Source organism: Carcharodon carcharias, chromosome 3, assembly GCF_017639515.1.
Source record: "Carcharodon carcharias isolate sCarCar2 chromosome 3, sCarCar2.pri, whole genome shotgun sequence".
Lineage (NCBI taxonomy): Eukaryota > Metazoa > Chordata > Chondrichthyes > Lamniformes > Lamnidae > Carcharodon > Carcharodon carcharias.
The window spans coordinates 99,998,332-100,022,693 of record NC_054469.1 but is presented as its reverse complement, the minus strand read 5'-3'; the positions used below and the strand labels follow the sequence as shown (position 1 = coordinate 100,022,693).

General features: G+C 40.9%; 1 protein-coding gene across 1 annotated transcript in view; it reads right to left on the bottom strand.

Moving 5' to 3' along the window:
• LOC121276579 (band 4.1-like protein 4B) overlaps positions 1 to 23,911 on the bottom strand; it is a 222,466-nt gene extending 198,555 nt beyond the window's left edge. The window contains exon 1 of the mRNA XM_041185153.1: positions 23,471 to 23,911. Within this exon, the coding sequence (XP_041041087.1) occupies positions 23,471 to 23,722 (252 nt within the window). The 5' untranslated portion in view covers positions 23,723 to 23,911. The remainder of the gene's footprint in view (positions 1 to 23,470) is intronic.
• Positions 23,912 to 24,362: the final 451 nt, after the last annotated feature.

Here is a 24,362-nt window from a genome sequence, read left to right as displayed (position 1 = left end):
CCTAATTCCTAGCAAGCCACTCAGTTGTATCAAAAGTGCAAAGGAAAAGTAAAATAAGATAAAACAGGATAGAGCTTCTGGCATCAATCTAGACATCGGATATAAGCCAAGCCCTGCAAAGTCCTCCTCACTTCTGTGAATTAGGAGAGCTGTCCCGCAGACAAGTCAAGCAACAGCCTGGCATAGGCACACTCACAGAACTCACCTTATAAATTATGTCCCAGGCTTCTCAATCATCATCCCTGGGTATATCCTATCCGGCAGGAGGAACAATCCAGAGGTGGTGGTACAGTCACACACAGCCAAGGGAACACAGCCCTGGGAATCCTCAACATTGACTCTGGACTTCATGAAATCTCATGGTGTCAGTCAAATATGGGCAAGTGAACCTCTTGTTAATTACCACCTACCACCCTCCGTCAGTTGATGAATCAGTGCTCCATGTCGAACACCATTTGGCAGAAGCACTGAAGGTATCAATGACACAAAACGTACTCTGGGTGGGGATGTCAAGGTCCATCAACAAAAGTGCTTGGTTGCACCGCTACTGACTGAGCTGGTCAAGCCCTGAAAAACCTATCTGTCAGACTGGGCCTATGGCAGGTGGTGAGAACATCAACACGATAGAAAAACCAAGTTCACCTCATCCTCACAAATCTATTTGTCGCAGGTGTGTGTGTACTGATAGGAGTGATCACAGCACAACCATTGTAGAGACAAAGTTCTGTCTTCACACTGAGGATACTGTCCACCATGTTGTGTGGCACTGTGTTAAATTGGACAGATTCAAATCAAGTCTAGCAGCTCAAAATTAGACATTCATCAGGTGCTGCGGGTCATCCAGTGCACAATCTACCACAATCAGTAATCTCATGGCCTAACATGCCCCATACTCTAGCATTACCATCAAGCAAAGGGACCAAACTCCTCAATGAGGAGCCTGGGACAGCTTATCAGAAGCACCATCAGGCATTCATCTATCTCTCAGGGCCATCTGACCCAGGTTCAGCTGTTCACATATAACTTTTTTCCCCTTTGGCCATCAAAGTTCTCATTTGAATATTTGTTACAGCCAAGATCTGCATCATCCTAGGGAAGCTACAGCATAAGACTACAAACATGGAGACAGTGTGCTACAGACAGTGCTAAGCGATTCCATAACCAATGGATCAGATCAAAGCTCTGCAGTCCTACCACATCCAGTCATGAATGGTGACTGACAATTATACAACTAATAGTTGAAGGAGGCTCCATGAACATCCCTATCCTGAATGATGGAGGAGCCCAGCTCATCAGTGCAAAAGACAAGGCTGAAGCTTTTGGAACCATCTTCAGCCCCCTGATAAAGCAGCTGAAGGTAGTAGGGCCTAAGACACTGCCCTGAGGTCCTGAGACTCCAACGACCACCTCCCAATAACCACAAACATCTTCCTTTGTGCTAGGTATGACTCCAGCCAGTGGAAAGATTTTGGATTGCACTTATGGTAAAAGGGACTTTCTTGATCCACCTCTTCCTTAGGTCCCCATCATCACAGCCAATTCAATTCACTACACGATATCAAGAAATGGCTCAGTGCATGAAACATATTAAAGACTATGGGCTCCAACAACTTTTCAACTGTACTGCTGAAGACTTTTGCTCCAGAACTAGTGACTCTTCTAGCCAAGCTGTTCTAGTACACCTACAACAGAGGCATCTTCCAGACAATGTGGAAATTGTCCAGTTATATCCTGTCCATAAAAAGCAGGACAAATCAAATCCAGCCAATTACCAGCTCATCAGTCTACTCCAGATCATCAGCAAATTAATTGAAGGGTCTGTTGCTGTTGACTGTGATATCAAGAAACAGTTACTCAGCAATAGCCTACTCACTGATGCTCATTTTAGATTCCCAAGGACCACTCGGCTCCACACCCCTTTACAGCCCTGCTCCAAAAATGGACAAGAGAGTGAGCTGAAAGTAACTAACCTTGACATCAAAGCAGCATTTGACAGAGTATAGCATCGAGGAGTCCTGATAGAATTGAAGTCAATAGAAATCACTGCAGTGGGGGAGGGGTGGGGGGGAGAGATAGGAGGGTTCTCTCTCCAGCGGTTGGACTCATAACAAGCACAAAGGAAGATGGCTGTGGTTGTTGGAAGCCAATCATCTCAGCTCCAGGACATGGCTGCAGGGATTTCTCAAGGAAGTGTCCTTCAGTTGCTTTATCAATGACCTTCCTTCCATTCTGAAGCTCAGAAGAGAGTATGTTTGCTGATGATAACACAATGTTCAACACTATTTGCGACTCCTCAGATTTTTAAGCAGTCTTTATCCATATGCACCAAAAACTGGATAATATTCAAGGTTGGACTGATAAGTGGTAAGTAACATTCATGCCACACAAATGCAGGGCAATAACCATCTCAAACACGAGAATCTAACCAGCTCCTTGACATCCAATGGCATTACCATCGCTGAATCCCCCCATCAACATCCTGAAAGTTACCACTGACAAGAAACTTAACTGAACCAGCCAAATAATTACTGTGCATACAAGAATAGATCAGGACCTGAGAATTCTGTGGGGAGCAACTCACCGTCCAACCAACATTCCCTCTAATTTTTCTTGGAGGCATGCAGGTGATATGCTTAAGTGCATGGCCCCTTTAAGTAACTTTGCACGAATGTACACATGGTAATTTAAAGGGATCAACTTGTGTATGACCTGTATATGGATTTCTGTGTTGCTGCATGACTGCACAACTTACAGGGAACATTGCTCTTGCCTCTCCACCATCTACAAGTCAGGAGTGTAATGGGATACTCTTCATTTGCCTGGATGAACGCAGTTCGAACACTCAAGAAGCTTGGTGCCATCCAGGATAAAGTAGCCCACAAGAGTGGCCCTCCCTCCATAACCAGTGCACATTACCAGCAGTGTGTACCACCTACAAGATGCATTGCAGCAACTCATCAAAGCACCTTTGTCCGCACCTTCCAAACCCTTGACCACTACTACCTAACTCAAGACAGCAGATGCATGGGAATACTCCAAGTTCCCTTCCAAGTCACACACCATCCTGACTTGGAAATACATCCCACTTCTTTCACTGTCACTGAGTCAAAATCCTGTAACTCCCTCCCTAACAGCATTGTGACTACATACACAACAAAGACCTCAGCAACTCAAGGTGGCAGTTCACCAATACCTTCTCAAGGGCAATTAGGAACGGGAAATAAATGCTGGCCTTGTCAGCAATGCCACATCTCCTGAACAAATAATATCATCCATTAACACACTTTTCAAAGCCACTAAACAGCATCAAAATAAAACACTGCCTAATGCTTCACCATCCCTCCCCACCCACTTGGTTTGAGGGGTGCTCCAGTTAATTGTAGTGCTCCAAGTGCAATTCAAGCTGAGGTTAGCTTATTCAGCATAAAATGGGTAAAAAAAGGGGAAATAAACCGTCTGGCCTGCGTGGCTCAAACCCACAATTAGCTTGGAAACCTTTCTTTAGTCAGGTCCTTTTATTTGCTGCCTATAAACGAGTTCTATTAAAAGGGAGGCAGCTGACAATAAGGAGCAGATTTATTTTGCAAGGGAGATTAATCAATCAGATTAGGTTGTGTAGTGGGCTTCTGTTTACAGAATCACCGAATTATTACAGTGTAGAAGGCCATTCAGCCCATCGAGTCTGCACTGGCTCTCTGAAAGAGCATTCCACCTAGTCCCACTCCCCTGCCTCATTTCCGCAACCTTACACCTTATTTCTTTTTCAGGCACCTCAATCAAACCCACCACCACCATTTAAGGAAGTTCGCTCCAGACTCCAGTCACTCTCTGGGTGAAAAAAAATTTCCTCACATCACATTTACTCCTTTTGCCAATTATTTTGTTTCTGTGCTCTCTAGTTCTTGATACTGTTTTGAGTGGGAGCAATTTCTCACTATTTACCCTGTCCATGCCCCTCAGCATCTTGAATGCCTCATATCAAGTCTTCTCTTAGCCTTCTTTTTTCCAAGGAAAAGAGTCCCAACCTCTCCAACCTATTCTCATAGCCACAGTCCTTTATCCCTGGAATTATTCTCTGTACTCTCTCCAATGCCTTCACATCCTTCCTCAATTATGGCACCCAGAACTGGATGCAGTACTCCAGATGAGGCCTAACTAGTGTCTTCCACAAATTCAGCATGACCCCCTTACTCTTGTACTTAATGTCTCTATTAAGAAAGATAATAAGATACTATATGCTTTATTAACTGCTCTCTCAACATGCCCTGCCATCTTCAATGACCTATGTACATATACACCAAGGTCCTTCTGTTCCTGCACCTCTTTTTGAGTCTCTCCCTTTATTTTGTACTATCTCACCATATTCTTCCTGCCAAAATGGATCACTTCACACTTCTCTGCATTGAACGTCATCTGCCACTTGCCTGCCCAATCAACCAACATGTCTATGTCCTTTTGAAGTTCAAGACTATTCTCATCACAGTTGACAACTTCTCCAATCTTCATATCATCTGCAAATTTTGAAATCATGCCGCGCACACCACAGTCTAGATCATTAATATATATCAGGGAGCAAGAGTCCCAACACTGACCCTTGGAGAGCTCCACTACAAACCTTCCTCCAATCTGAAAAACAGCTATTTATCACTACTGTTTCCTGTCACTCAGCCAATTTCTTATCCAAGTGTCTATTTTCCTTTTCATTTCATGATCTAGAATTTTGCTCAGAAGTCTGTTGTGTAGCACTGTATCAAATGCCTTTTGAAAATCCATATACATCACATCCAAAGCATATCCCTTATCAACCTTCTCTGTTACCTCCTCAAAAAAGAACTAGATAGTTCTTATCAGGCTGGTGCCTTGGAATTTGCTCAGTGCGACGGTCATTGTTAGATCAGTGAAGAATAACTAGACATAACTGATGACTTTGTGGCAATCCCTGGCTTGAAAGAACTTCTCAAGCATTTTTAGTGAAAGCACTCTTATGCATATTCACAGAATTGTTACAGCACAGAAGGGGGACTTGCAGCCCATTATGTCTGTGCCAGCTCCCTGAAGGAGCAGTTTACCTATTACAATTCACCTACCTTTTCTCCGTAGCTCTGTACATTTTTCCTTCCCAGATAATAATCCAATGCCCCCTTGAATGCCTCGTCTGAACATGTCTCCACCACACTGTCAGACAGTTCATTCCAGATGCTCACCATTCATTATGTGAAAAAGTTTCTTCTCATGTCTACATTGCTTCTTTTGACTTTATAATTATCCTAAATCTGTGCCCTCTTCTTCTTGATCCTTCCTCCAATGAAAACAGTTTTTCCCTATCTACTCTGTCCAGACCCGTCATGATTTTGAATACCTCTATCAAATCTCTGAACCTTCTCTTCAAGAAAAACAGTCCCAACTTCTCCAATCTAACTGAAGTTATTCATCCTTGGAACTATTCATGAGAGCCTTTTCTGCATCCTTTCTAATGCCTTCACATTTTTCCTAAAGTGTGGCACCCAAACTGGACAATACTCCAGCTAAAGTAGAACCAGTACTCCATTTGGTTTATCATAACCTCCTTGCTCTTGTACTCTATGACCCTATTAATAAAGCCTAGGATCTTGTATGCTTTACTAACTGCTCTTGCAATCTGTCCTGCCATCCTCAAGGACTTATGCACATACACACCTAGGTCCCTCTGCCCCTGCACCCACTTTAGAACTGAACCCTTTATTTTACATAGTTTGTAGTTATTCTTATTTTGATGGAAAATTACATGGTATTGCAAAAAAAAATCAACAAGTTAGTTAGCGCCTGCAAAGTATATTTCAGCACATAACACTGTTGGTGAAGTAGCCAGTAAAATTATTTTCAATGTTCAGCCACCAGCCCCACCACCTACCACCTCAAATGGTGCATGGTCATATTAGACACTGGTATGTGATTGGGTCTTCATTCTCCCCATTCACTCATTTGACTTTCTTGATATTGGACCAATTCTAAATACGTTCCATGTCAGGTGCTAATATGATTGCCAACCTTTTGAGGAGTACAAGTCATAAAGTGACCTTCCAATGGCAAATAGACCATCAGTATCTATGCTCTTTCATCATATTTTTGTTACTTGCTTCTGGAAAGGAATTGTGTACAACTAGAAATTGCCAGCCCAACTTTACTGATTTTCCAATTTCAGATAAGGCATGGAAATTTACCTCTTTGATACCAGGAGGTCATAAAAATATAGCTCTATAGAAGAAGGTACTAAACTTGGCTTCTTGACACAAGTGCAGAATGTACATGCTATAATGTTGATAAAGCTTGCAGTATGTGAACTACAACCAAACTTGAGACAACTAGTGTATGGAAACAAATGCTGACATTCTAATTTATCACCACTACTGATCAAGCTGGCCATGTCCTAAATGACATAGCTGCTAGACTGGGCCTATGGCAGGTGGTGAGGGAACCAACAAGAGGGAAAAACATACTTGACGTCATCCTCACCAATCTGCCTGTCGCAGCTGCATCTGTCCATGACAGTATAAGTAGGAGTGACCACTGCACAGTTGTTGTGGAGACGAAATCCCACCTTCACATTGGGGATTCCCTCCATCGTGCTGTATGGCACTACCACATGCTAAATGGGGCAGATTTTGAACAGATCCAGCAACACAAGACTGGGCATCTATGAGGCACTGTGGGCCATCAGCAGCAGCAGAATTGTACTCAAACATGCAACCTCATGGCCCAGCATATTCCCTGCTCTACCATTACCATCAAGCCAGAGGATCAACCCTGGTTCAATGAAGAGTGCAGGAGGGCATGCCATGAGCAGCAACAGGCATACCTAAAACATGAGGTGTCAACCTGGTGAAGCTACAACACAGGTCTTTTTGTGTGCCAAACAGGATAAGCAGCAAGTGATAGACAGAGCTAAGTGATCCCACAACCAATGGATCAACCTAAGCTCTGCAGTCCTGCCACATCCAGTCATGAATGGTGGTGGACAATTAAACAACTCACTGGAGGAGGAGGCTCCACAAATATCCCCATCCTCAATAATGGAGGAGCCCAGCACATCAGTGCAAAAGATAAGGCTGAAGCATTCGTGACAATCTTCAACCAGAAATGCTGACTGGATGATCCATCTCGGCTTCCTCCGAAGGTCCCAAGCATCACAAGTGCCAGTCTTCAGCCAATTCGATTCACTTCATGTGATATCAAGAAATGGCTGACGGCACTGGATACTGCAAAGGCTATGGGCCCTGGCAATATTCCGGCAATAGTACTGAAGACTTGTGCTCCAGAACTTGCTACGCCCCTACCCAAGCTGTTCCAGTACAGCTACAACACTGGCATCTACCTGGCTATGTGGAAAATTGCCCAGGACAAATCCAATGCGGCCAATTACAGCCCCATCAGTCTACTCTCGATCATCATTAAAGTAATGGAAGGGATCATCAACAGTGCTATCAAGCGGCACTTGCTTAGCAATAGCTTGTTCACTGATACCCAGTTTGGGTTCCACCAGGGCCACCCAGCTCCTGACCTCATTACAGCCTTGGGTCAAACATGGACAAAAGAGCTAAACTCCTGAAGTGAGGTGAGAGTGACTGCCCCTGACATCAAGGCCACATTTGACCAAGTGTGCCATCAAGGAGCCCAAGCAAAACTGGAGTCAATAGGAATCAGGGGGAAAACTCTCCGCTGTTTGGAGTCATACCTAGCACAAAGGAAGATGGTTGTGGTTGTTGGAGATCAGTCATCTCAGCTCCAGGACATCACTGCAGACGCTCCTCAGGGTAGTGTCCTCGGCCCAACCAACTTCAGCTGTTTCATCAATGACCTTCCTTCCATCATAAGCTCAGAAGTGGGGATGTTTGCTGATGATTGAACAATGTTCAGCACCATTTGCGACTCCTTAGATACTGAAGCAGTCCATGTCCAAATGCAACAAGACCTGGATAATATCCAGGCTTGGGCTGACAAACCCATGACCACTACCCTCGAGAAGGACAAGGGTAACAGACAGATGGGAACACCACCATCTGGAAGTTCTCCTTCAAGTCACTTATCATCCTGACTTGGAAATATATCGCTGTTCCTTCACTGTCGCTGGGTCAAAATCCTGGAACTCCTTTCCTAACAGCACTGTGGGTGTGCCTACACCACATGGACTGCAGTGGTTCAAGAAGGCAGCTCATCTTCTCAAGGGCAACTAGGGATGGGCAATAAAGCTGGCCCAGCCAATGAATAAAAAAAAATTCAGTGAAACAACTTGTTTTTTTCATTGCATTTTTTATTCATTATTTTGCATAATAAAAAATTATCTGAAGGTGTCTCATAAATTTCTACAAGTTAATCTCGTGCTTGGGATTGTGGCTTCCAACCAAAAGTTAGTGAATATCCTGAGAATATATGTAAATCCCAACTTGAACAAACACAGGAATAATTTTCTACAAATGTCCAATAGCAGAGTTTATATTGCCAGGAAATTCTATAAATGCATGAGAATTCTTTAAAAAAAATATGATCTAAAAAGATTTTATCTAAGACTTTTCTTTACAAGATACCATCTACCATTTCTATCCAACATTTATGGCTCTGCAGGGTGACTGACAGTCTACTGGGAGTGAAAAGAGAAATTGAAAATAAAATGTTGATTACAAAGGATACAAAGCAGGAAAGCATTGCAGTTAGACATCAAAGCAAAATGGATGGATAGTTTAATTGATCCCATAGTTAGTCTCAGTTAAGTTTATCTGTAAACAGCCAGACAGATAAAGGAAAAATAGGAAAGGGAAACCTCGCATTTATATAGTGCCTTTCATCATTTATATAGTGCCAGACATCTCAAATCACTTACACAAAAACAGAATTACCTGGAAAAACTCAGCAGGTCTGGCAGCATCGGCGGAGAAGAAAAGAGTTGACGTTTCGAGTCCTCATGACCCTTCGACAGAACTTGAGTTCGAGTCCAAGAAAGACTTGGACTCGAACTCAAGTTCTGTCGAAGGGTCATGAGGACTCGAAACGTCAACTCTTTTCTTCTCCGCCGATGCTGCCAGACCTGCTGAGTTTTTCCAGGTAATTCTGTTTTTGTTTTGGATTTCCAGCATCCGCAGTTTTTTTGTTTTTATCTCAAATCACTTCACAGCCAATGACGAGCTTTTGCAGTGCAGTCACTGTTGTAATGTAGGAAACACGGTAGCCAATTCTGCACAGCACTCAGAAACAGCGATGTAATAATTAACAGATAATCTGTTTGTTGTGATGTCAATCAAGGGATAAATATTAGCTGGGACACCAAAGAAAATTTCACTGCTCTTCTTCTAAATAGTGCCATGGGATCTTTTACATCCATCCAAGCAGGCAGATGGATCTTCAGTTTAACATTTCATTCAAAAGATGATAGCTCCAATAATGCAGCATTCTCCCAGTATTGCAATGGAGTACCTTCCTAGGCTTTTGTGTTCAAGTCTCTGGAATGGGATTTGAACCCAGAACCTTGTGAACCAGAAGTGAGAATGCTACCAACTAAGCCAGGGCTGGCACACAGGGGAAAAAAAAATAACAACCTGAAAATAGTTTAGTCAGGGAAATGGAAGTAAAACCATTCATGTAATCTCAGCTCCAAGGAAAACAATTTAATCAAGCAAAAACAAATATCCTATAAAAGTGCAATTTAATCCAAAACAATGTAAATGTAGCTGAAGCCATGAAAAGTTACCTGTTCACTCGGGAACATTTTCCTATTCCATGGTTTTCATGGAACCCGAGTTAGACAAACTATTTTTAGATTTGTTTCACTGAGTTCCATGGAGCAAAAAAGAAAATGTGTAATTACTTAAAATATTTAAAAAGGAAAAAAAAAGTGTTCAAGTGCAGCGATCAGCAAAGCAAAAAACAGAGTTCAAAAAGCCACTTTTATACCAACTTTTGTTTAGGGCAGATTCTGGGAAATTGCTCCTAGCATGTACACTACTAAATCAAGCAGCAAAAAAACTGCAAGTCTTCAGGAAGCTGCATGTGGCATTAAAAATGCAAGGAGGTACCTTACAGATGCTGACATAACCTAAACAAGCACAAGTGTAGAAGTAGCTGAACATGTTTGGGAAGTGGTGGGGGTGGGAGGGGGGGCAGTGTATGGGAAAGCTGTCACTTATACATGCAATGTTTCAGGTGTAAACTATTCAGAACAAGAAACCAAAAGGTAAACAAAGTTCTTTATATGTTTCAACAAAAGAAAGAAATAAGCTGGGCAGAACAGCCTGTCAAAGTCAAGGGTATTTTAACTGCTTCATAGAATCACATTTGTTACAGCAGAGAAGGAGGCCTTTCAGCCTGTCATGTCTGCACCGGCTCTCCAGTGAAGCAATTTACCTAGGGCCACCCCCACCTTCTCACAGGTTAAAGTACAGTCATGGTCAGGTACAAGTACCTGGGCCACTGTCTAAGTTTCACCACCACAAATGTTTGGTTGACTGGATCTGTGGTTACCACTGGCAATGCCATGGCACACAAGGCTATGGGCATAGTGCTGGAGAATAGGATTAGAATAGTTAGGAACTTGTTTGACCGGCGCAGATTCGATGGGCTGAAGGGCCTTTTTCTGAACTGTAGACCTCTATGACTCTATGACTCAACGATCATAGCTACTAGATGTATTTTTTAAAAACACCGTGGTTGTTGGAAATCTCAAACAAAAAACTGAAAATGTTGGAAATACTCTGCAAATCAAGGAGAGCATTGTGGAGAGAAGTGGCTAGTTAACATTTCTGGCATTGCCTTTTGACAGAACCCTAGTGCTGCGCTTGATTTGCTGAGTCTTTCCAGTTAATAAATTTAGTTTTTTTTAAAAAAGCTGCTAAGTGGTTAAGAAGTACTGGATACTTTAAGGCCTCTTCTGTCAAGTAACACAAATCAAACAGATTTAACAAAAAGCCAAACACTACATATGTCAAAGATCACAATCACATTTATTACAGCAGAGAAGGAGGCCATTCAGCCTGTTGTGTCTGCACCAGCTCTTGAGTGAAGCAATTTACCTAGGGCCACTCTCCCGCCTTCTCACAGGTTAAAGGACAGTCATGGTCAGGTACAAGTACCTGGACCATGTCTCAAAGTTTCATCACCACAAATGTTTGGTTGACTGGAGCTGTAGTTACCAGATTTATTGCTCTCCCACTCTTTGAACAGAGGTGTAATATATGCAATCCTTCGATCCTCTGGCACCACTCCCTTATCCAAGGAGGGCTGAAAAAGTGTAGAGTATTCACAAACTTCCATCCTTATTTCCCTCAGCAACCTACTATGCACCCAGGTGACTTTCCTACTTTTAGCACAATCAACTTTTAAGTACTCCTCTTTATTTATTTTTATCTCATCCAATTTCTCTATCTGCTCCTGTACTGTGACATTGGCAGCGTCCTTTTGTTTAGTGATGCTAGATGTAAAGTACTCATTTAGTGCACCAGCCATGAGATGATATTCGTGTTGGTTCCCACTCAGCTTCACCCTTCCTTTGATTATACTTTTACTATTAATACAAAAACACTTTAGTGTTCCCTTTGATGTAACACACTAATATTCTGGTATACACTCTTTTATCCCTCTTATTTCGTTTCCCAGTTCTTCTCTACACGGTTCTATGTTGTAGCATGCAGTATTTATAAACTTTCTTTGTAAATGAATAGATCAGTGATTCATAAACACACCATAATCACCACTCTACTGACTTCAAAAGGCAATTAATGAATGATAGAGCGCCACACCTCCCAAAAATTTGGTGACCACCAAGTTCTGTTTCCTAGCCCTGCTGTGGCTCCTCACAGCTAGGATAGATATGGATTAGCTTACTAGAGAACAATTATTTTAAAATTTAAAGGAACTTTAAAACAAACGTGTGTGGTACTCATCCATGAAGAGCAGAAATGTCCTAGGTTTCATGTGCTCAATTGGGTTGACATCAGCTAATTAACAGAGAATGCTGTATTAGATCTAGCAAACAGCACTTGGAAAGTCGGGGCTCCCACTTGTTATTTTCCAGTAACCTTTGCTGGAAGTACATATATAAATACTAGGCAAGGATTGGATCAGGCTCAGACTCCCACAGTTTAATAATTCACCGCATACTGCCCTGGTTCACACAGGTAGAAAGTTCGCAGAAGCAATGTACCAGAGACCAGATACATAAGCAAACAAATATCTACTTCAACTTAAAAAAGTGAAAGCAAAATTTAGGATAACCATTAATCCTGCCAATAAAAATTGATCGCTTCTTCTTGAAACTCTAAATACAGAGCCTTTGTTTTGTGCTGGACTCAGAATCTGGTCGCACTATATTTGAATGTCATGAGCTGAACCACAAAGCCTGGGCCCTGTACCATCTATCTGTACTAACATGTAAATTTCCAACTTTATTGTGCTTGGTAGCTCCCATACCACTACCATTGACACGATAGGCCGAACGGCCTCCTCCTGTACTGCAACCATTCTATGATTCTATTCATGGTAGTACTCCTACAAAATTTAAAACTCTCTGCCAGAGAAAACCAAGCAAATTTTTGCTGATATCTCTAATTCTAATACCAATGATTATTGGATTTTGCTAAAATTGGTAGAGAACAGGCTATACCTGATGTTTACAGCTACTTGCTAGTTAGTGCCTCCTTTCCATTTACCTAGATTAATCTGCTGATTTAAACATATTATTCATCTTAAAATCTTACAAAAATGAGGAATAACAGGGCTATGTAAACTAACCATAAAATCCTATCCCTCAATAACACATATTACAAATATATGTTCGGTAATGTCAATGTATGCTACTTTCCCACCCCCAACGCCCTAATTCTATTCAATCAAGGAACGGAAGATAGGTTATGTCATTTAATTCTTGTAAAAATATTAAATTGATTATCATTTGTCTCCATATAATGCAAGTAAATTTCACTTTTTATTAGACTGTTCTTTTACCATTCAAAATTTAACAATAAGAACATAAGAGCTCAAAAACAGCTAATTAGGAGTAGGGCATTTGGTCCTTCAAGCCTACTCCACCATTCAATAAGATCCTTGTTGATCTGCTACTTCAATTCCATCTTCTCACACTCCTGCATATCCTTCAATTCCCTTGATAGCCAAAAATCTATCGACTACTGTCTTGACTGAACATCCCTCAGCTCTCTGGGATGGAGAATTTCAAAGATTCACAATCCTGTGTGTGAAGGAAGTCCTTCATACCTTGGTCTTAAATGGTCAACCCCTTAATCTGAAACTTTGACCCCTGCTTGTTTTAGGCTCCCCAACCGGGGTAATATAGTCCCAGTATCTACCCTGTTAAGCCCCTTAAAGATGTTATTATTTCAATTGACATCATCTCTTATTCTTCTAAATTCTAGAAAGTACAGACCTGGTCTCCTCCATCTCTCCTCAAAATACAATCCTCTCATCCCAGGAATCAGTCTAGGGAACATGAATTGCACCCTCACTAAGGCAAGTATATCCTTCCTTTGGTAAGGAGAGCAAAACTGTACACAGAGCACGGGTGTGGTAACTTTCTCTGATTTGTGTTCACACAGGTTCCTCCAAATACCAACATTTCTCAGTCTCTCATCATTTAAAAAAATACACTGCTTTTCTACTTTTTCTTCCAAAGCGGATAAATTCACATTTCATATTATATTCCATCTGCCATTTCCTTATCCATTCACTTAACTGGTCTATATCCCCTTGCAACCTCCTCAAATCTTACCTTCTCACCTAACTTTGCATTGTCAGTACACTTGATCTCCTCACGCAAGTCATTAGCATAGATTGCAAATAGCCAAGGCCCAAGCACTGATCCTTGCAGTACTCCATTGACAATCCAAAGATGGCCCGCTTACTCCTACTCTGTTTTCTATCCATTAGCCAATTGCAATCCATGTTAACATATTCTCAACACAATCCCAAGTCATAATTCTGTGTTATAACCTCTTTTGTGGCAGCTTATCAAATGCTTTGCAAAAATTTAACAGATTTGTCAAATATCATTTCGCTTTCATAAATCCATGTTGACCCTGCCTAATCATATAATGATTTTCTAAATGCCCTGTTACCATGTCCCTATTTCAATAAATCCTCACTTAAAGCTGTAATTGTGTTCCTGAAAATGGCAACTTTAACTGAAATAATAAGGTCCCACTGGAATCAATGATAAAATCAGAGTTAAGTTTCTTTGGACATTTCACGCCCAGAAAAACCAATGTTCAAGTTGAAATACCTTATCATAGAAGTGTAGTACTGTGTTGAAATAACTTGCAAAATAAAATAAATCAATAAATATAAAAGAAATACTGTCAGTCTCTCTTTTTTCTTGGTCAGTCCCTTGGGTTCAGGGATGACTTGCTTCCCTGCAGTTCAATGGATTCTGAGATGGCTGATAAGACCAAAGCGCAGACTCTGCCCATGTGGGGCAGGTGTTGCTTGGGGGATCAAACAGATGAGTTGTTTGGAGGTTTTTGTGTTTGACTTTGCCTCTGCATGTTCCTGATGAAATCTCTGTGTTCAGTGCCTTCCCAAATCAACTTCCTCTCATTTTGGCCGGTCACCGTGAGTCGGTGGAGTTGTCTGACCTCTTCAGGAATGCAGCGAGATCAACCCTAAAGCATTTCAGTGGAGGTGACTTTGAGTGATTAGCGCTGGGCTCTCTCACTGGCTTCAAAATGGCCTCTCTGCCTCATCTGCTACGGAATTGAACAAGGGCAAAGCTTGGGGCTCCTAAATTAATCAGAAAATTGCAGTCAGGCTCCTGAAGATTAAGTACTGCACCCTGTAGTGTACTGTGTACAGCAGCAAATGCCTCTCACACAGATTGTAAAATGGTTTCTATGCCTCACCCAATGTATGGTTCCACAGCAGATACACTTGGGCTCCAAAATTTAAAATCAGCTTTCAGAGTCAAGAAATGGGCCTTTTCTGCACAAAAATGAGCATCCCAGACTTCAACTTATTCCTTGCAAAAAAAAAAATAAACCCTATAGGTTTGAATATTCTTTGCTTCAGAGTTTTTTGAAAAAAATATCCCGGTTCCCTCTAGTGCTAAACGTACACCTCCAATTGCACTCGCTCCAGAATGACACCGATTGGGTCACAGGGCTTGAAGTCACATCAACATGAAATAGTATGAAATAACACAAAACAACATCAAACACACAAAATTATGCACAACGATATTAAATCAAAAATGAGGACCTAAATCAGGAAGAACAGCTCTAAAAACTGCGCGAATTTAAAGCAAAATGACAAAGTGGGGCAACTTAAAAGGGGATTTACTGTAATAGATTCTAGCATTTTCCCTAGTACTGATATGAGACTAATTTCCTGTTTTCTCTCCCCCTCCTTTCCTAAATAGCAGTGTTACATTTGCTACCTTCCAACCCATGGGGACTATTCTAGCATGTAGAGAATTCTGGGGGATCAAAACCAATTATCTCTCATCCATGTTTTTTAAAACCTTAGGATGCAGGTCATCAGGCCCAGGGTATCTGTCAACTTTTAACCCAATAATTTCTCCAGTATTTTTTCTTTACAAATAGTAATTTCTTAAGTTCCATCATTCTCACTAGGCCTTTGATTTTCCACTGTTCCCAGAAAATCTTTTTTTGTGTCTTTTACTGTGAAAACAAATGCAAGGTAGTTAACTCTAAGAGGCCCAAGTTCACTTTCCATTTTATAATCTGTTTTACATCTTAGTTTACTCTCATTCTCTTTCCTGCATCAATTTCTTGATCATCCTTGAATCCTAAAATCCAACCAATCGCCAGGTTTATACGGTTATTTTTTGGCAATATTAAAGTCCCTCATGATTGCTGTATTACCCTTGTTCATGCACTGCTAAATTCCTGTTTTATACTCTGCCCAATATTACAACATTATAGGGGTCTATAAAATACTCCCTAGAGTGTTTTCTGTCCCTTATTAGCTCCACCCAAACTGATTCTACTTCTTGATTTTCCAAGCTAAGAACCTTTCTCTCTATGACATTTATCCCATTTTTTTTATTATCAGGGCTGCACCACTTCCATCCCCTACCCCTCTTCCAGCTCTTCCAAAAGTCAAGTATCCTGGAGTACTTAGTTCTCAGTCTTGGTCACTCTGCAATCACATCTCTGTAATGGCTATTAGATCAAACACATTCATTCTCAACTGTGCTATCAATTCATCTATTTTGTTGAAAATTTCTTAATGTTGGTGCATAAATATATACAGCCAACTCTACATTACAGACTTGGCTGTGAATTTTTGAATGTATCTCACTTGATGTCAAACCTAATTTCTTTATTGATGAATGATTTAATGGACTATGAAACAGAAATAGCAAATGTTCAAAACAACAAACCAAGCCTGACAGAACATCACTGCACAGCTGGCAACCAGCTCTCAAACCACTATCCTAACTTAATTTTCAAAAGTTAATAACTTTGCTAAAGGGAAAAGTGGTTCCTAGTGATAGCATTGTAGGACCGGAGTTCACAGCAATTAACTTGTTAGGCTTAAAGTGTACATGTTTCCCACAACTAAAACTTAAGTTTCCAGTTGAACAACAGAATCACCATCTTATAACCAGCTTATATTTCACCTCTTCTATTTTTATTTAGTTCTGTTGAAGAGTCATTCGGACTCAAAACGTTAACTGTGTTCTTCTCCACAGATGCTGCCAGACCTGCTGAGTTTTTCCAGGCATTTTTATTTTTGTTTTGGATTTCCAGCATCTGCAGTTTTTTGTTTTTATAACAGAATCACCATTTTGTCAATTTAACTGTACAATCAATACCTAAATTAATTTCACAATTTTCAAAAGGTAACCAAAACATGACCTTTCAAATAGGATTCATACAATATGGTTCATTCCAATAAGGACATTTAAGCAAAAGGTTTACGATAATTTTATGCCACATCTGAAAAGTGACATAACCAGCAGAACAATGAAGGGATAGCATCAAACCTGCAAGTATGGGTCATCAAAATAGGTAAAGTTTTTAATCTGTTTTTCTAACTGTAATTGTTCCTAATTACATATACAGTATTTGTACACATACATTACAAGTAAAACAAGCACTTTCACAAACCACAAGCCACATCTCAGCTAACAGAAATATGGCTAACATCACTTGGAAATGAATAAATGCACTATATATTGCAAAGCATCTCATAGCTGCATCAACTTTGTAACATATATTATCCAATAAGAGGCACAATAAATTAATGTGTATTAATGTAATTGATTACAACTACTAAAGAATTTGAATGACAATGAACCATTGTATCATAAAGTTCCAAATCTGTAAAACTAGCCTAGTTGTATCATATATACTTAACATCTGATGACCAGTTCTGCTTTTCAAATTTCATGATATTTTCCCCCAGACATACACTACTCTCCAACCAGCAAATGTATTTTTGGGAGGGACAAGGAACAATGTAATCCCAGACTCTCAACACACTTCTTGAATGGCCAGAATAAAACGTGACAGGGTGGTCAAGGATGACCTGCTTCTGATTTTTCTTCCATTGTATGGAGAAGCCTTTGGCATTTCTCTCTAATGGCACAGCTGATATTGGATTCTCGCCTATTAAAGCTACATCAATTACCACACTTAAGAGGCAACTAGATAAACACTTGAAGAAAATATCAAAAGGTTACAATGAAAGAACAGTGAAATGGCATTAGAATAGGCAGCACAGATGAGAGAGTTGGCACCGGCACAATAGCCATATGGCTTCCTTCTGTGCAAGAATTTCTACAATTTTATGTAGGGAATCCTGGCCAGAAAATCACAATATGACCCTCCAAGAATAGATTATAAATCTTTCCAACAGTAATTAATATTCCAGCAAGATTTCTAACAAAGCATACAATCTCAAGATAGTAAAACTACTCAGCTATCAATTTATTCATCGTTCTTTTTCCATTCCAACATAAAATGCACTGAGGTGCAGAACCATTTTCCTTAATGCTGTTTTTCAGTAAAAATTATTTTCCACTGTCAAGTGATTCTTGCAACTAGAGTAGCATCATTTTGATGGTGTTACTGAAAACTTGGCAGCCATTGTAAAGAAAATGACCAGGAATGGTTTGCATCCCAAAATAATAAAGGGTATTTTAAGGATATTTCAGAATGCTGTTCCATTATCAAAGGGACACTGGCATCAATTTTTCCATACTGCTGAGTTCATGAAGAGAAACGAAACCAGGGCCACAACTCTGCAGAGCATCTAGTGGACGGACAGTAAGACAGAGCAAACAGGGATTGCAAGGCAACAGCAAGTCAAACATCTGCAAAACATACAGCATGATAACAGAGGGATGTATATCAACAACAGTAACATAGGAACAAGAGTAGGGCATTCAGCTCCTTGAGCTTGTTACATCATTCAATTAGATCATGGTTAGTCTGGACCTTAACTCCATCACCTGCCTTGGCTCCACATCTTTTTAGTTATGGCCCTGGCTAGTAAAAACCTATCAATCTCATTTAGAATTATTAATTGAGGTGGCATCTACTACTTTTTGTGGGAGAGAGTTCCACACCACATCCTCGGTATCAAGAACTTCTTGCCTGCATGGCTTGGCTTTAATTTTATGGCCCCCTTGTGTTACAATGCCCCGCCAGTAGAAAATGTTCCCCCTACCTACCCTTTCAACATATTCTAAAGTCCATTCAAATCACCCACAAATGTTCAATATTCCAAGGAATACAAGCCCAATCCATGTAATCGCTCTTCATAATAGAACCCTAGTAACATTCTGGTGAATCTGTACCACACTCCTTCCAAGACCAATATATCCTTTCTAACTGGCAGTGCCCAGAACTGTACACAGTTCTCAAGGGGTAGGCTAACCAGGGCTTTGCATAGTTGTAACAAAGCATCCTCTCCTTTTATTTCCCTCTTGTTACAAAAGCAAATATTGCATTAGCCTTTGGATACTTTTGTACCTGGTCTGTGTACATGAACTCCTGAATCTTTTTGGACCTCCACTATTCCTAGTTTTTGATCATTTAAATAGCACTTGAATCTATCCTTTCTAACTGGTCATCTAAAATGGAAGACCTCACATTTATCAGCATTAAAATTCATCTGCCATAATTTCACCCACTCATTAATCTGTCAATGTCTCTTGTAAATGTATGCTCCCCTCTACATTACTTAGTACAGTGGTTTTCAAATTGTGGCCCGCAAAATATTCTCTTCAGCAGGTGAGACAGCAAAAATGACACGGGGAAGAAAGGGAGGGAAGAATAAAAAACAAGTCTCCAATTTGTATAAATTAATGGTAGCTTGTGTTAGTCCAGCACAAATAGTGATGAGATGTCCACCCAAAGCTCCTGAACATTCAGACTTCTTTGCAATGATGTGCATCTCAGCCACCATGGTTTTCAGCAGCGAGTCTTGCAACCACTCTCGGTGCAAGCAGAGTGGAGGAGTGAAGAGGTAGGAGGCTAGCTGTGATACTCAGGTGCATTCAATTTGGATCCATGGAGTGAGAAAGTGTCATTATAATGCTGCCTGGCCTGCTGTGTATTTCCAGCATTTTCTGTCTATATTAAATCTTTTGTTGGTTTGTTTTTTGTAATCGTGGAAAAGCTTTCAGTTCAACTTGCTTAAATCTTCCACCATGTTGCAATAATGTAAATTCCTTGAATGATTAAATAACACAGACACTGGACTGGGTTTGCACAGGTCAGTAAAATATTCCTAAGAAAGTCACATTCATGTGAATACTCTGCAAAAGAATTGGAGAGAAGGATACCCATCTTTTTATGGGAACATTTAATTAAAATGAAACCTGCTTTGAGCCTATTAAGCCTAAATATGGTGCGACTGCTGTAATACTGATCTGGCCAATAGCTGTTTATATTGGATGTGATCTGTGAACTGATTGTGTATGTATGCCATTAACAGGCAATGTTTAACCACATTAAAAGCAGTTCATTTGGCATGTACTAGGACTAGAATGTTAGTGCTATCACATTTATCCTTTATCTCTTTTTTTTAGCCTGTTTCATCTTTGAGAACAATCTCGCTAACATAGACAGAACTACTTACTTAGTATACCACCAATCCTTGTGCCATCAGCAAACTGGATATATGCCTTTCCATTGCGTTACCCAAACTATTAATAAACATAGTGAATAATCCCTGTGGAACACCAATAGTCATTTCTTTCCAATTTGACTACATACCCTGCTCTCTGCCTACTATTGCATAAACTATCTCCTAACGAAAAAAAAATTGTCTTCAATTCCATCAGTTTTAATTTTAACTTACAATCTCTTATATGGAACCTCATTGAATGCCTTCTGAAGTACACATAAAATGCATCCATGGACATTCCCATTAACAACTATAATTAGTTGCTCAAAAAATTCAATTAGGTTCATTAAACATGGCCTGCCTTTTAGAAATCAACGTTGGCTCTCCAATCAGCTCAAATTCCTTTAAGTGTTCAGTCACTATGCCCTTAATTATAGATTCCAGTAATTTTCTGGTTTTTCTCTCCCACTCTCATCTCTTTTTAAAAATTGTGGAGTTACGTGTATATGTTTCCAATGTGAAGGGCCAATTCTTGAATTAAGCGTGCTATGGGAGATTATGGCTAAAGAGTCTGGAATTTTCTCACCTAGTTCCTGTAAAATCCTGGTTTGGAAACCATGAAGTCCTGGAAATGTGTTAGTCTTTAGTGCCATTATATTCTCATACTGTTTTCTGCTAAAGTAACTTCTGTGTGTTCGAATCTATTTGGACCATCAGGTGTATATTCTCTTTCTCTGTGAAGACTAACTCATGGTAATCATTCAACATGTGATTCTGAAGTCTGCCATCTCTTTCTTTTTGTTTGCAATATTTGTTTGAATCAGGCACACATTACCCCAGCTACCTTTTTCCATCCAATAAAATCGCAATAACTTGTGTTAATCGTGATATCCCTCAAGTTTTTTCTTGTATTCCTATTTAGAGCTATTATCTTTTTGTCTTCCTTTGCTGTCCTTTATCTCTCCCAGTCCTCTATTCTTTGCAATTTTATGTGCTCTTTTAGTTTTCTTGTCCCTCACTTCTTTCTTGACCGCAGCTCCAATTTAGTAAGCAGAGCTCTTGCCCATTAGTATTGTAATATTAGTAGTATTGTATTGAGCTAAATTCTTTTTTCAACACCTTTCACTGTGTAGATTTACTCAATAACAGTTCTAACTGGTTTGCTGTTGTCAGTCTCTGTCTCATCCGCTAAAGTTAGGGTATCAAAGTCTGGAATCTTAGAAATTGTGTTAGGTTTGGGAAGGAGAAACTTAACACTGGAATCTAATATTATGATGACTGTTAGATAATAAATCAATGTCCTTTACTGTTAATTTAAGTCCGTAAGTCTAACTCATTGCTACATCTAATTGTCGTCATCTCATAATTTGTTTCCACATTGAACTTTCGGGGATGTTTATTCTGGGGCCAGATTGGCTCTTCCTTTTCCTTTGTCATCTCACCACTCACGTGCGTAAATGAGTTATAAATCCCAAAAGTTAACCTGTTTCAATATTCTTCACATATTTTCATTGAACTCTTTTTGCTTATAGAAATGCTTAATCTTGTGTCTTGATTTTTTTTATCTCAACGTTGGAGATTTTGCAGCACGTTTCGCTCCAGCCACTGAACCATCGCGTCCTCCCCACCCCAGCACACATCCTCCAAACTCACTCGGCATCAGACACAGTGAGATAGTCTGAAACTGGCAAAAAGAGCATAAGCCGCATTTTACACAAATATCCTCTCGTCCACAGCAGTCATCAACCAACGAGATGTCAACGCCACGATCAGAAACGAAAGAGTTAAAATATAGGGAGAGTTTCCACGGAAGATTGGTTTTGAGAAATGTAAACAAAGACAAGAAATCGGTTCCTTAACCCCACCCACATTCAGTTAAATGAAGTAGGCTTCTGTTCGGGAATAATATTGCATCTTAAAAGTGACGCCAAATCAATTTCCCACGTTGTCAAGATAACAAGACGATTAATTTTCGTCGCTGCAGTTTTTCATGCTACCTATTTTTAAAAATATATTATTCCAGACGGACTAAAAATCAAAGCAGGAAAATGACAAACAAAAGCTGCACAATAAACATCGACGTAATACAACATGTTGTTGCTGTGTTGCTCGTAATAGATTTACAATTCAGCAACGGCCCGATCAAATGTGAAACTGATGAATTGACCCATGGCAGCTCCGGGAATTACACAGAAACCAAATCTGTCAGCTAGTTTCGGCCAAACCCCTTTTGTGTCCATCACAGCCAACTTCCGTGTCAGTTCTGCCGGACTTATTTATACAGTGAAGACTCCATCACTTAATAGCACCACTTTGGAGCCATCCCTGAACTTTAACCTAAAATTGATCTCTGTTTGGAGTGTCTGTTTTTAATTTTCAGTCTGGCTGACCCTTTTTACATTGGCTATCTAGGATGTAGTTATGTTTTTGTGGTCGTAACGGTGGTAAATTGGTAATTCAGACTTTATACATTCAATATACTAATTACATAACTAATCAGATTATATCTGTTTACGGTCAACCCTTTTCACCTTCAATGGCTCCCCTTTGGCTCGCACATCCCTCTCCTCCCTCATGGTTTCTTTTCCCTCGATACAACTCTATGCTATCTGTTATATGTGCAGGTTCATTTAGTTCTTTCCCTCCGGGCTTTGGACATGCAACGACGGATCTTTTTTTTAATGTATTTATGTTTTCTTGCCATTATTTAAAACGCAGCCCAAAATAAATGGGAACGCAGCTAAATCTAACAAGATCAAATTGCGCAGAATGGAGTACATGAGAATTCCTCGACTCAAAACGAGCAGGAAGACAGAAGAAGCAAGGTTGCCTCCACCTATCAATTCACTGAGAAATAGCCATCTCCTCTAATAAGTTCTCCAATAGTGTGGCTACGCTTCTCAAGAAAAGAGGTGTTCATCGAGCAAAGCCACAAGTGATGTAAATAACTGAGATTAAATTGAGTTATATACAAAGAAATCCAACTCTAAAATACACAGGCAAGGAGATAAGAGACTGGGTCAGGTCCTCAACCACAACCAAACCATAAACACGTTGAGACAGGTGAGGTATTCTGTTATGAACTTTCGCTTTAACGTAGACAGATTTCACCTCATTCTCGGAACGGTTCCCACTTCAAACTGGGCCCAGGTGGGTACAGGTCGCGTACCAAACTAGGCACAACTGGGTACAGCTCCAGCTTCAAACTGAACACAAGTGGATACAGATCCACCTTCAAATACAGATCTTGAACCTAAGTGGGCACAGGTGGGTAGAGGTCTTGCCTCAAATTGGGCACAGTGGGTACACTTCCAGGTGGGTACAGGTTTCACCTTTACGTGAGCACAGCTCTCACTTCTAATTAGGTACAGCTGGAAAGCCTGGCACTCCGGAAACTCACCGGCAGTTCCACACTGACGTCCGTCCCATCCAAAAGCTGCACTCTGCAGGTCAGAACCGACTTACTGTTGCCTGCCGCGGGGATGTGCACCATGGTGCCAGTCGGCACAGGTGTGGCGGATCGAACTCCAGCGCCGGCAACTGTTGCTAGATCCCGAGCTCCGCTATTCCCGCCTCCTCTTCCGCCATCTCGCTCATCCATGTAGCGGCGAACCGAGCGGCGCCCGAACGTCCTCCGCAAAAACCTCATCATCTTCGCCGGGCTGGGATTCCTCAGTCTGTTCCCGGGCTGATCGGCCGACACTTGTGGCTGCTTTGCCACGGGATGTTGTTTACTGAGGTGGCTGATCGCACCGCAACCCCGGAGACTTGACCAGCGGTGGTGGACCGAACATTGACCGAAAGCCCGAGCAGTGAGCAGCCAGGTGAGAGTCAAGACCAGATAGCACGGCACTGGGCATGCGCGCACCTACACCCAGTCGCCCGCACTGGGCATGCGCGCAGCTACACGCCCGCCACACAAGCCCGCAGTGGGCATGCGCCTTCCTAGCATCCCACTGGCTACAATGACCGAACTGAGCATGTGCACAACACCTGTCTCCCGCTCACCTGGTTGAGTAGGTTCAGGGGTAGGAAGTGATGTGCAAGTCCCTGAACAGGTAGTTTAAAGGAGAGGAAGTGGCTGATTGACAGATGATGCATACACAAGTTTATGAATAGCTGGAGCTCGTGAAATAAGAAAGTATTGTATCTCTTCAAATTTGTTCTTGCTCTATAGCGATCATTCAAGAATGTCCCCCGAGAGTTATTTTGCATTTATCAGTTGTTGAGAGAGTATTTCTGTGTCTATTGATGGTGAGCAGAAGTTAATAATTAGGCATAGTTGTACTTCT